General features: G+C 33.7%; 1 protein-coding gene across 2 annotated transcripts; it reads right to left on the reverse strand.

Moving 5' to 3' along the window:
- Nucleotides 1-1,470: 1,470 nt before the first annotated feature.
- LOC130236356 (uncharacterized) lies at nucleotides 1,471-7,948 on the reverse strand. Of its 2 annotated transcripts, XM_056467039.1 has the most exons (6): nucleotides 7,845-7,948; nucleotides 7,263-7,592; nucleotides 6,933-7,184; nucleotides 6,474-6,524; nucleotides 3,951-4,040; nucleotides 1,471-1,942 (listed from the first exon to the last, which is right to left on the reverse strand). In XM_056467039.1, the coding sequence occupies exons 1-6, from the start codon at nucleotides 7,906-7,908 to the stop codon at nucleotides 1,809-1,811; spliced, it is 921 nt and encodes a 306-aa protein (XP_056323014.1). In that variant the 5' UTR covers nucleotides 7,909-7,948; the 3' UTR covers nucleotides 1,471-1,808. The 2 variants fall into 2 exon arrangements, with proteins under 2 accessions (XP_056323014.1, XP_056323015.1); XM_056467040.1 differs by lacking the exon at nucleotides 6,474-6,524.
- Nucleotides 7,949-13,197: the final 5,249 nt, after the last annotated feature.

The raw sequence follows: 13,197 nt of genomic DNA on the forward strand, positions 1-13,197 counted from the left end.
CTTTAAGCTGTATAGAAGTGTCTTGAAAAATATCTAGTCAAATATTATTTACTGTCATCATGGCAAAGATAAAATAAATCAAGTTTAAGTTATTAGAAATGAGTTATTAAAACTATTATGTTTAGAAATGTGCTGATAAAAATCTCTCTGTTAAACAGAAATTGGGGAAAAAATAAACAGGGGGGCTAATTATTCGGAGGGGCTAATAATTCTGACTTCAACTGTAACTGTAACTACAGTGGACATTAATTTAATGATTTATAATTTGAGTTTCTTCCTTCCTTCCTTATATATTTTTTTACAGTTCATTAAAACATGCCATCTTTTCCTTTTTTGCCTGAATTCCAAAAATTTAGCCAGTGTTTATCAATGTGGCTTTCTAGTGCTCTTCCTTAATATTTTCCTAAGGGAAATCTCAGATTTTTTCCATTCAGATTTAAAGCGTCTATTGCTAATTTGCTAGCTATTTCATTTCCTTGAATTCCTATACGAGATGTTATCCAATAGAATTGCACATCTGTAGTTTTTCCAGGTTTAGTAATGCTGTATATTTAGACTAAAATGCCATGTCTGTTTGTTTTCCCGCATCACACAAACTTTTGTTAATGTCAACTTGTCAGTTTTTAAGTCAGTTCAACAATCATACCTTCCACAGTCAGGCCAGGTCCTCCCCTCTCACAATTACCCTGATCACCTTCACCTGAATTATGATTAGTCCCGCACCTGCACGTCATCATTGCCCATTACCCCAGCCAGCACCATTTAAGCATGCATCGCTCAGTGTCCTGCCTCGTTGCAATAACAAAGACTGTATTTTCCATACAGTCAGTGTCTATTCCTAAACCGAAGTTAGTCACCTCGCAGTTCCTTGTGATCTCCAATATCTGTGTCTATTTCCTAGTGTTGGTCTGTCCTGGTTCCCAGTTTGGTTGTTGTTTGTTCTTCATATCTGTATCTCTGTTTTCCTGGTTCCCTGTCTTCATCCATCCGGTCAAGCCATCTCCATCCTGCAAACTGTGTCTCTGTTTAACTGCCATCATGATATAACAAATTATTCACATACTTACCACCCTGGTTCCTGTATCCTTCTGTGACAATACTTTAGTTGACCCCAACAATGGTTCAAACAACTTATTTTTACTAGTCTAGATGGCTTTGTCATGAATTTTTGTCCAGCAATCTAACTCATTAAGCCAACATTTAGCTAGTTAGATTTTTTACAGTGTAGATGGACAGGATTAATTACAAATCTCACTAAAAACAAAGTTTAACATTTAGTGTGTACAATGTAAAAAAATAATGCTTGAACTGTAAGTGGATTTTTGTGCTTTTCATTTAAATGTTATCAGAGAATATAGTGGGATAAGATTGTGCGAGCTGGTGGATAATTTTGTGATTAATTTTTCACACTTTGCTTTGAAAGTACAGAGGACACAGATGGTTTATAATATATTATTTATTTAGAAGAGATTAAAATTACAATATAACTAGTACAAATAAAATACACTAAAAGTACAGGGAGAGATTTTAATAACGCCCCAGCATTTCATCTAATACCCACAGATATGAAGGCCTGTCCAATAATTATTATTTAAACCACCACACAATTGTAAATAGTAAATACAATGAGAACACAGTTACATTCCTGATAAAAGTGCTTGCTTACAGTTTTTTTTCAGTCAATAAAGACAGTTCTTTAAAAATACAGAGCTTCACATTTTAGCAAAACCACATAACACACTGTAGCCTACTTCACATAGCCTTTTAACCCATCCGGCTTCAAGCTAAGGTTGTGAACGCAGCTGATGTTAGTTCTCATAGATACATTCTTCTGTTTGTGGTTTATCATTGGATTGTATGTTCTGACGAGACATAGCGAAACTGAAGTTCTCGTAAACTTTGTTGCTGAACACTAAAGATCCACTTTCATTTCGCTTTCGGCCTGCACAAACAAACAAAAAACACAATTAGACAAGCGAATTAAAGACATTCCAATAAACTGTACATTAAACAGAAACTTAATGGTTCATTTTGACAGAAAACTATTTTAGGGTAAAGCTGCAGTCACGCTGTACTTTTCTCCCCGTAGACTTCCATTCATACACATGCGAATGTTTCAAACTGGAAATGCGAGTTCATGCGTCAAGTTTCGCAGTTCACTGCGGTGCAAAGTTCAAGCTTGGTGAACTCTGACTTGCGAAATCGCATCACGTGACTGCGTGAGACCAATCGAGGATCAAAACATGACCTCTCTGGACTGAAATGTAAAATATGGTCCAATCGCTGGCTTTTTTAAATGTTTAATCATCTTGTTTAATCCCGCCCCCTTTCGCAGTGCCATACGAATTTCGCATGTGACCGCAGCTTTATTCAGCATATTTATATAAGCTTATTACTGGTTAATTAGTCAACCCAGGCTCATTGGAAATCCACGCCTCAACCTACATTTTTGCAAAATGGAAAATGCATTGCTGCGGGAACATTTCATTGACTGTTTAGATGACAAAAACCACTAGAGGGCACTGTCTACATTTTTGCAAATCTGAAATAATTTACTTAGGGCAGTGTTTCCCAATCCTGTTCCTGAAGGCACACCAACAGTACATCTTTTGGATGTCTCCCTTATCTGAACCATTCATTTCAGGTTTTCAAGTCTCTTCTAATGTTCTGATGATTTGATTCAGGTGTATTTGAATAGGGAGAGATTGAAAATGTGTACTGTTGGTGTGCCTTCAGGAACAGGGTTGGGAAACACTGACTTAGGGTATATTTTGTTGTATGTTTTAGATACACATGTTTTCAACAAAGTTTTGGTTGTTTTGATAATAAGATATATAAGCAAATCTAAACAAGATATTTGAAGATATTTTATTTTATTTTAGGCTACAAAAATCCACAAAGTCCAGGAGAGACTGAATAATAAACAGCCAACATGCAACCTAATATCTAGTTAACATGTACTAAAACATTACCTTTGTAAACCATCACAGAAAAAAATTACTTTTTCTTTTTAAACAGTGTACTATAAACATTTTAGCTAATGTTAGTTTAGTCAACTTGCTGGAAATTCATTTGCTTTTGTCGCCACCTGGTGGTTCACAATATTGCAATTACAAGTTTACAACCACACCACATTTTAAACAAAGCAAATATATGTTGAAGGCTGTTAAGAAGCTAAACAGGATAATCAAGGATGGTTGAGGTTGCCGTGTTCACCATGGATCATCTAAAATAATGGAAATTCCCCCTAAGCTCACCATTACAAATATAGAATATGTAGGATGAGTTTACATTGTTTTATGATGAGCCATGATGAACACGTCAACCTCAAGCATGCTTAATTTGATCATTTAGCTACCTAAAACATATGTGGTTGTTTGCTTTGTTTAAAATGTGGTGCTTTGGTCTTAGCCACTTCCTCGAAATGTTTTTTTTTTCTTCAAATAAGCTGGTTTGATCTGGTTTATCATCCTCATTCAGAATTAGATTGGGATTTGTTTTTAGACTGGGGGAGCAGCTAGAAGCAGATAGCTATTTTTGTTTGGTTCTCTGTATGCTACAAACAAATATGCTTATTCCTTATATTAATTTTAGACATTATTCTGAAAGACATTTTTAAAAAGCCTTCCTCAATTTGTCACGTCATGGTTACTGAAAACAGAAATAGACGTAAGGAAGGTGTTGATGTGTTTGAGAAAGGTGTTTGAACAGGAGGAGGGGGTGGAGGTGAGCCAGTCATTATTTCCGTTAAATTCTGGCCCTCTTTTTTTAACTGCTGAACCGTGTCTTAACTTGCATTATTGTGCAACATATGTAAGTAAGTAAGACTTCATGCAATATCCTATTTTTGTGGAAGTCACAGTTATTATTACAATATTTTTTCCCCTGAAGGAGGATTCTGTGGTTTTACATATTGAGATTAATTGGTGAAGTGTTAAAAAGCGACTCACATTTGCAAACAACAACAGGGAGAATGATGCAGAGGATGAGACCCGTGGCACCACAGCCTGTGTAGATCACCAGATCAAGAGGGACTGAAGCTGTTATGGTCACAAACAGGAAAAGGTCATATCATATACATCAGAAGAATGAACTAGATGAATGTCTTACATAAAAAGAAAACAGCTACAGTCCATCACTAGTACTTCTTATTCTATTTCAGGTCAAGTTTATGCATTTGCATTTCTTTCTTTTATGTTAACTAGCCAATTTGGCAGGTTGAATATAATTTTTTTAAATTATAATTCAAGTCATGTGGATAAAAAAAAAAGGTTTCCAAACAGTTTTGTGTTTAATAGATGTCTAGACATCTAAACGTATACAGCTTGGGTAAAACAAGGCTAAACTGGGGCTTTCAGTGAATATCTAATAGACATCTAAGAAGAGCCAAAACTAGACAGATTACACAGACTTTATATGTGTAGTCATTCATTTCTGTATTTTGACGACTAGTCTAGTTTTGGCCTATTCTTAGACGTCAGATTTTTACTGACAGCCCAAATTTAGCCTTGTTTTTTCACCAAGACGATTATTTAGCTCAAATTTAGCCTTGTTTTAGCCAAGACGACTATGTTTAGACGTCTATTAGACATCTTTTAAAAACAAAAAATGCTTGCTGGGTTTCCACACAGTAAAAACTATTGGATCAATTAGTTATGACAGCATTTGTTTTTAGGTCATTGTAACTTATTAAACAGTTGGTCATTAAGTTAATAAACTTATTAAAAGTCAATCATGTTAATTTTATAAGTTACACAAGCTGTTTTAAGTCAGTTTAAGATAACATAGGTGCAATGGACTCATAATTTTAATTTGATTCAGCTTAAAAATCTAAAAAAAAACTGGATTTTTTAAAAACTGTATGTACTTTAGTGCAGAGATTAGTCTACAGCACTACAGTGTTTACCACTGCTGTTAATAAGCATTTACAAATAATTATATAAATAGTTAATAGTTTAATATATTTTTTTTAAAAGCATCTTTTCAGATTCCACTATAATTGTATTCATTAGAAGTTACTCTAGTTAAATGGTATGACCTGTAATATTAGAAGTGCATCAAAGTTGTCCTATTGGACAAGAACGGGTGTTTTGGTTTAATGCCAACTTTGATGAAAAGTTTTGATCCACTTCAAATGCTGACTGCTGTATAACAGCTGGTACATTATGCATAATATAATATGGGTGGTCAGATGGGTTTTAAATGACCTAAATCAAATAAAATGACTTCAAATTAAGCAAAAGTGAAATTTAAGCATATTAAATGCACAACAAAATTGTGGCAAAAATACAGAGTGGCTATAAGCTTTACACTACTAGCTACAGTGGCTGATAAGCAAAAATGTTACTGTCGAGCCCTGGTTATGTATTATTAATGTATATTTCTTTGATAGAACTCCTTAACATTAAAATCAACATATAAATAAATCAATAGACCATATCAATGTGGTAATGTCATTGGCCCATGAACATTTCCTGCTTATTGTGAAACTATTTCAAGAGGCAAACAAGAGGCAATTCAATCACAACTTAACGTTAAAACAATTATCATAACATTATTGATCAATATCTCGGAAGCTGTGGAAATGAAACATGTAAAACAGGAACTACGTTATAAGACCATTCTCATTGTTTACATCCCTCAAAATGATCTATGTAATATATTTGAAGATGAATAGGCTTACATATGAAAAATGACTAAATAAAACAATGTTACTTGTATGTCAGATGTATTAGTTTTTCAGCAGATTAGTCTATTCGCAGATTAGCATTAACATCTAAAAACTTAACAAATAAAGCATTAACAAATAAAAAAAAATGCTGTTCAAACAAAATGTTGCTCAAATATGGACAAACCCCAACTCTGAGTAGAATTTTTAGAGTAGATTCAACATTATTGTCATTACACATGTACGAGTCCAAGGCAATGAAATGCAGTTTAGGTCTAACCAGGAGTGCAATAGCAGCAAGAGCAGGGTATAGGTACAGTTATAAAGTGCAATTATAGAAAAAGCTATTGTGATTTTTACAGATGGATGTACTATCAACATTATATGCAGGTTGTATTGACTATGATCAGAGATTTACAATAGATTGTTATATTTACATGTTGCTATTAAATTACAAATGTATATGTACAGTGGGTATGTACAATTCAAGATGATAGTAATTTCTAAATTATTTCAGATTATTACACACTCTCTGGAATAGTTGATTCTGATTGGTCAATCAAAACATTCAAAGGTATGTTTTTCTTAGATAACAACATGAAACTAATAATACAGGCTCATCTGGGTACTTAAAATCATCTTGACCATCACTGAGTGATTCATATCCATATTTCTATGATTTTTATTTATGCTGCTGAGACGTTTAGACGTTAGACATTTTTCTTTTGGCAAGCTTTACATTTAATCAAATAGTTGGAAGATTATTAAAGCTAAGGGCTCTCATTTATAAAAGTAGCATACGTACAAAAGGAGGTTGTAAGCGTGCATACGCCAACTCCAGTGCAAGGGTTGAGATCTATAAAAAAGCAAACTTGACATGAGAATGTGCGTAGCTGTAAGTAAATTCTTAGTAAACATATTTAACTTAAATTTTGACCTAATTAAACCACTTAAAATAATCATATGAGCCGTAATCGTTATTATTAATAATAAATGTTATTCATATTCAATTCGTAATATTATTCACAGTCTTACACAACTGCTGATAAGCATGTTGGGCTTTATTCTGTGAGAACAGCTGCCTATATGTACTTTATCCCTACTAATAGTTAGATCCGACAGTTAGATTTGTCCAAATTTGGTGTGAAACAACCCAGCATCTTTTGAGTGCATGTTAGTCAAGCATTGAATTTTAGAAATAAAGCATTTGTACTCTATTTTATCCTGGCTAAAGTATTGTACTTATGTACTTCAATTGACTCACCTTTTGAACTATTGAAATTGATGCTTTTTTGCGTTTGGGTTCCTGAGTAGCTGACGTGACAGGTGATTGTGTCTCCTTCACTCCAGTCAGGTTTGCACAGATGCAGTTCACTATTATTGTAATTTAATGTAGACACATGTGGTAACATTTGACCTCCTCGACTCCAGGTGAAGTCGGCCAGCTCAGAGTCCAGAGAGCAGAGCAGATGAACACAGCTGTCATTAGTGCTGTTCAGTCGCTTCAGGAACAGACCTGGACATTAGATTTATCAAGGTAAGATGATGTACAACAAACAGACAGTTTAGAATCACTTATAAATAGCAAAATCACCTGCTACTTGGAGATTCAGAGATGAGTTATTGTCCAGTGCAGGTGGTGGAATTACTCTAGTTGTTTTACAGCTGTATTTACCAGAGTCACCAGGCTGAACATTTTTTATCTCTAATCTAATAGGCTTACTGGTTAATGTTAAATTAGATAAGCAGTTTTTTAAAGGAAATACAAGAGAGTTGGACATATTAATGTTCCATGTACACATAGAATAGCCACTGGCTGTATTTATGCTCCAGTCTACTGTAACTTGTTGACTGTCTTTAGGAGGTAAATGGCAGGGCAGATGGACAGTCGCTCCTTCCACTGCTTTGATAACTTTCTCCGCATCTGTGGATTGATAAATTTCAATGCTATAAACACCAGAATGTTCCATTTAGACAATTCAAAACATACATCACATTTATTTTGTAAAATACATCACAGAAAACCAACCAGACATAAAATCAGTTAATTAAGCCTGTCACTGACAACTTTATTATTAGTTATTATTTGTAATGTACTATGAATCACGATAGACATCCCACGAAGCTTCTTTGCTTTAAATAAAAGAGCACAGTAAACATAAATGAAGTATTTTACCTGTATTTGAAAGATGAATTAAAGTCCAAAACAAAAGATAGTCTGTAATCCGTTTCAAAACCATGTTGATGTGCTCAGTGTCTGTGACTCTTCTGCACACGTACGCTCACATTCTGAGTGATGAATTTCCTGTCCATGTGCCCTCCCACCATCTAGATCACCAGAGAAGATATACTGAAGAAAAATCCTTCTTTCATTGGTCAAACTGTTTCATTTGTACACACTTAAAATGCAAATCACCATCGTTGTTTTGCACCATTGACAGAGTACTGTTTGCAGACATTTTTGTGAATAAAGCATATCTTGCCGTGAAGACAACACAGACTCGTTGCATTTGTTGTTGTTCATTCGATGGCACAGAGGAAATGAAAATTAAAAAGGGCTGATATAAAAAGCGTGTTACATTCATATATGGAAATGATAGAACTTGGTGACTGTTGGCTGTTTTCCTCTTTCCTTTTTTTCAAAGGTTCTGCTTTCCATGTAAAAATCATACACAAGACGCTGCAGCGTACTGGAAAGGGAGACCACAGTATTTCACAATCTACTCTGAATACTAACCTCCCACTGGTGCAGACAGAAGAGTCATGCACTTAATGTTTTGAGGGGGCTCCAGTGACAGTTTTCTGCATGATCTTTTGAGATTGTGGGCCGTGATTATGTGAAGGTGGCGTACTTTTAGTTTAGTGTGCAAATGAACATTTCTTATTAAAGTAAAGCATGCAAGTTGAAGGGAAGTTGCAGCTAGATGCAATTATGTTTAGATAATTTACCTAAGCAAGATATTATTAACTTGCATAATGACGTATTCTGCAACTAATCTTGCGTCAATTAGTGGTTCATCATTTCCGTATCATGTAATGGTGAATAGATATACAATAATATGGACACCAAAATGTAAAAAAATGACTGTATCTTACCTCAGTGTTTTGCAAACCTGACGCAGATTTCTCTGTTTACGCTGTAAGGCTTGAAAAGTGGATGTATAAAAGGAATAAATGGATATATAATACATTTTAAAATTATTATTGACCATGGTTTTGCCACATTATCAGGTTTAATTATTTGTCGTAATAACGTGGTTATACAAATGGAATTCAATGCAGAAAACCATGGATACTACAATTTTACTGTATAAAAACCATGGTTTACCTACATAAGAGATCATAATATGGTATATGCGGTGACATGTTAACTACCCAGCAGACACAGGATGTCAACATGACGTCAGATTGATGTTGTACCCCAGTGTCATGGGGACGTTGCAGTTTGTTTAGAAATGAAAATCTGGTTGTCGTCAGAACTCAACGTCACGGCGACGTCAATGTGCAATGTCCAACCAATCATCAATGTCTAATGATGTTAAAGCTTGACGTTGTGTGGACGTCACCACTATGACGTCTATCAGACATTGGATTTTGGTAGCCATACCTGATAAATTAATGTCAATATTTGACGTCAATATGACGTTGGTTTAAGATGTTGGCTCGACATTGGATTTTGGTCACTTTCCAACACATCCTAAAACCAACCAAATAAATCAACATCATTTGACATCATTATTGGATGTCAAAATAACGTTGTCCTTAGTTGCTAGCTAGACATTTGGTCACAACCTAAATCTAATCTAATTTTAACGTCTTATGATGTTGTGTGCCTGATGGGTCATGTAGCTAACATTAGACAAATAGCTTTCAATGAAACCGAATTAAGCTCATTATCTTAGTACTCATAATTGCATGAAAATATAGTATATGCCAATTCACAGTCAATATGTGAACAGGTTTTCGTACCAAAATTACATCAGTATTGTGACAAAATTCCAGACTAAATTATATTTGATAGTCACCATCAGCAAAATTACGATCACAGTGGTTAAAGGGACAGGTCAAGCTAAAATGAAAATTCTGTTATCAGAATTCTGTTATTCTGTTACTCAGTTTCTCACTCTTTACTTGAGTTTGTTTTCCTATTAAACACAAAAAAAGGTATTTGGAAAAATGTTGGAAGCCATTGACTTTCATAGTAGTTATTTTTCCTACTATGTCAATGGTTATCGCTTTTTTTCTTCTTAAAAATATCTTCCTTTTTGTTCAACAGAAGAAAGAAACTCATAAAGGTTTGAAAGCACTTGAGCGAGAGTAAACGGTGAATACATTTCCATTATTGGGTGAACCATTCCTTTATGGACAAACTGTCAAAATTAAGCACATTTTTCAGATTTTGATGTAAAATTACCTACCGAAAACTTTTTATTAACCCAATTGGAATAACTGTAACCCTAAGAAGACTAGTGTGAGTAGACACATGAGAGTAGGCAATCAAATTATCTTACTGCAATAATTGTATTTTATTAACAACCTTCCAAACAGGGTTACTTTAACTGGTATTATAACATTAAAAACATCAAGAAAAGAAAAGCTTTTTTGTACATACAGTAAAGGTTCAAAAAGACATGTTAATTTCATAACCTGTATATTTATAACAATCTGTACATACAACTCAACATCCAGATTTCTTGACTGACTGCATCTCTGTTTAATGCTTATCTCTTTTTTTTCATATTTATTTTGTGTTGTCACTTGTCACTTTATGTACACTGGAAGCTTCTGTAGCCAAAACAAATTCCTTGTGTGTGTGAAGCACACTTGGCAATAAAACTGATTCTGATTCTGATTCTGATTAAACAAAATTACAAAGGAGTTTTATAGTACAAAAGTTAGCCTCACAGTAAATACTACATTAGGAAATACTATAAACAGTGAGAAACAGCTACATTTGTCAAAGAAATTACGTTAATGTTAGTTAAAAAAAATACAACTGAACTTTTTTGTTATTAAGCATCAACTAAGAAATGAACATCACCTAAGGTTATTTAAAGCTAACTTAACAAATGTAAACTTACTGTGAAGTGTGTACATAATGACAGAACTTTTATTTTAGGAAGCTTGTAAAGAACCATGATGGACACTATAGAGCACCAAGTCATACAACAACTTCAGCTTTCATTTTATTCTAAAGTTTCTAATCTGTGAAACAATAAATCCACATAATGTTATTATGCTTATTACATATAACAGAAATTATTTATGATCACTGAGTTGATTTTAACAGCAAAGTCAATGAAAATCTGTGTAAATCTTTGGAAATGACCATTTTTATCGAAAGCAACATAGGTTCATTCTGAAAATGTAGCCCTATATAAATTTCTGGAGATCACAAATTATGCAGCCAGAGGAATGGGAGGATGGATTTTCCGATGTTACAAGTTTGTCCAGTGGCTCGCCGCATATGTTGGGGGATTTGAGACGAAGAGTTGACAGGGACGATGGGGTTTGAGTCCAGTGAAGAATAATTCCAGAAAGTAGGTAAGACAAAAACAAAAGTCAAAAATGGGTGTGTGACAACCGCAGCATCTGGTGTATTTAAGCGAGAACAGCAGGCACGAATAACACTTGCGAGAGAAATTTAAGATCTCAAAACACAGCGGCCTCTGACAGATTTGTGAAAACAAAAACTGCAAAAAAAAAAAAAAAAAAAAAAAAGCTGCTGGGATGTATTTGGCGCTCTCCAGAAATGTAAATAGGGGTATAATCAGAATGAGCCTGGGTTGAATGAAAGGGTAGTCTAAAGGGTCATTGTAAAAGTTAAAGCAGTAACTAGTTAAAAGTAACTTGCTAAAGTCAAAGAGGGATCTTATTGTGTTGTGTCTCGTCTTCCTTCTTCTGATGTTGATGGTTCAGGATGGCAGGTCTGAGTTTTGTCTGCAGAATGACACATTTATCAGTGACTTTTAGAGACATAAAATTACCTTGCTTTTGTACAATATTGAAAAAATGTGAAATGATGCTGGAGTACAGATCGTAAAGGAACTTGAATAATATAATATAATATAATATAATATAATATAATATAATATAATATAATATAATATAATATAATATAATATAATATAATATAATATAATATAATATAATATAATATAATATAATATAATAAATAGAATTATGTATTTATTTGGTAAAGTAGATATCTTTGGAGAACTTACATCGTAAAATGTAGTACAATATCCAGATTAAACTGATGCATATGATGAAGATGGTCAACAAGGCCACAAAAACAGCTGGAAAATCCTGGTATCCTGGGTAAGACGAATCACTGGTTACCCTTATGGAATGTTTGATTTATATTATTTTTTCAATTATATAATTCATATTTGTAGTACATATAAAGTCAATTGAACCACTTTTATGGCACTCACTGCAGTTAAGAATCACTTATGAACAGTTCCAGCCAAGCAAGTCAGAGGTGAATTAATCAAATTAATACTGGAGTACAGATTCTAAAGGAACTTAAATACTATATAATATAATATTATAATAATAAAACATTATAATATTTTAAATAATTTTTGTAAGTTTTGATTTCTGTGGAGAACTTACTTTACTTCTTTACTTACATTACTACGCTACTTTACAGTTACTGTAATTAACTAGCAACACTGTTGCCAATATTCTACTGTAAAAAAGCCTGGTAAGGTCTTACAGTGTGGTATAAGAAAAACGACAACAAAAACCAAAGCAATGCTTTCATTGTTCATAAATGCATGTTTTAAACAAATTAAATTGCAAAGGATTCTAAAGTACAAAAGTGAACTTTACAGTAGGATCTCATTAGTAAATATTATAAACAGTGAGAAATAGCTACATTTGTCAAGTAAGTTATGTTAATGTTAGTTTTAAAAATACTTAAAAATGTTTTTGTTATTGCATCAACTAAGAAATGAACATCACCAAGGGCTATTAAAAGCTGACTTAAATTGAACTCAAATTGAAATTGAGTTTAAATCTTTGGAAAATACTAAAAACAGATACTTTTTCAAGAAAGGGTAGTTTAAAGAGTCATAGAAAAAGTCAAAATTGAAAAATAGTGTAACATGACAAAGGATCCTATTTTCTAGTTTGTCTTCCTCTGATGTTGAATGTTCACAGCTGCAGGTCTGGGTTTTGTCTGCAGAATGACACATTTATTACTGACTTTTAGAGATAACAAATTGGCTTGTTTTTGTACAATGCTAAATAAAAGTGGTTTGTGAATGGAAGTTCATGTTGCTATTCAGGGCAGGGGCGTAGCGGACATTAAGAGTGTATGTTTGGGGGGTGGGTTGGCAGCTGTATGAAATCCAAAAGTTTACGTTCATATAATTAGAAATTACCTGTTTCTAAATGGTCCCCCCCCCCACTAGTTGCTACGCCCTTGATTCAGGGTATATGCAGGAGTTCTAAAGGTAATTTTAATACCTTTGTAAGACATTTTTGAAACACCTTCTCAGATTATTTAAGGACCTCATCAC

The sequence above is a fragment of the Danio aesculapii genome, chromosome 10 (assembly GCF_903798145.1).
Source record: "Danio aesculapii chromosome 10, fDanAes4.1, whole genome shotgun sequence".
Classification (NCBI taxonomy): domain Eukaryota; kingdom Metazoa; phylum Chordata; class Actinopteri; order Cypriniformes; family Danionidae; genus Danio; species Danio aesculapii.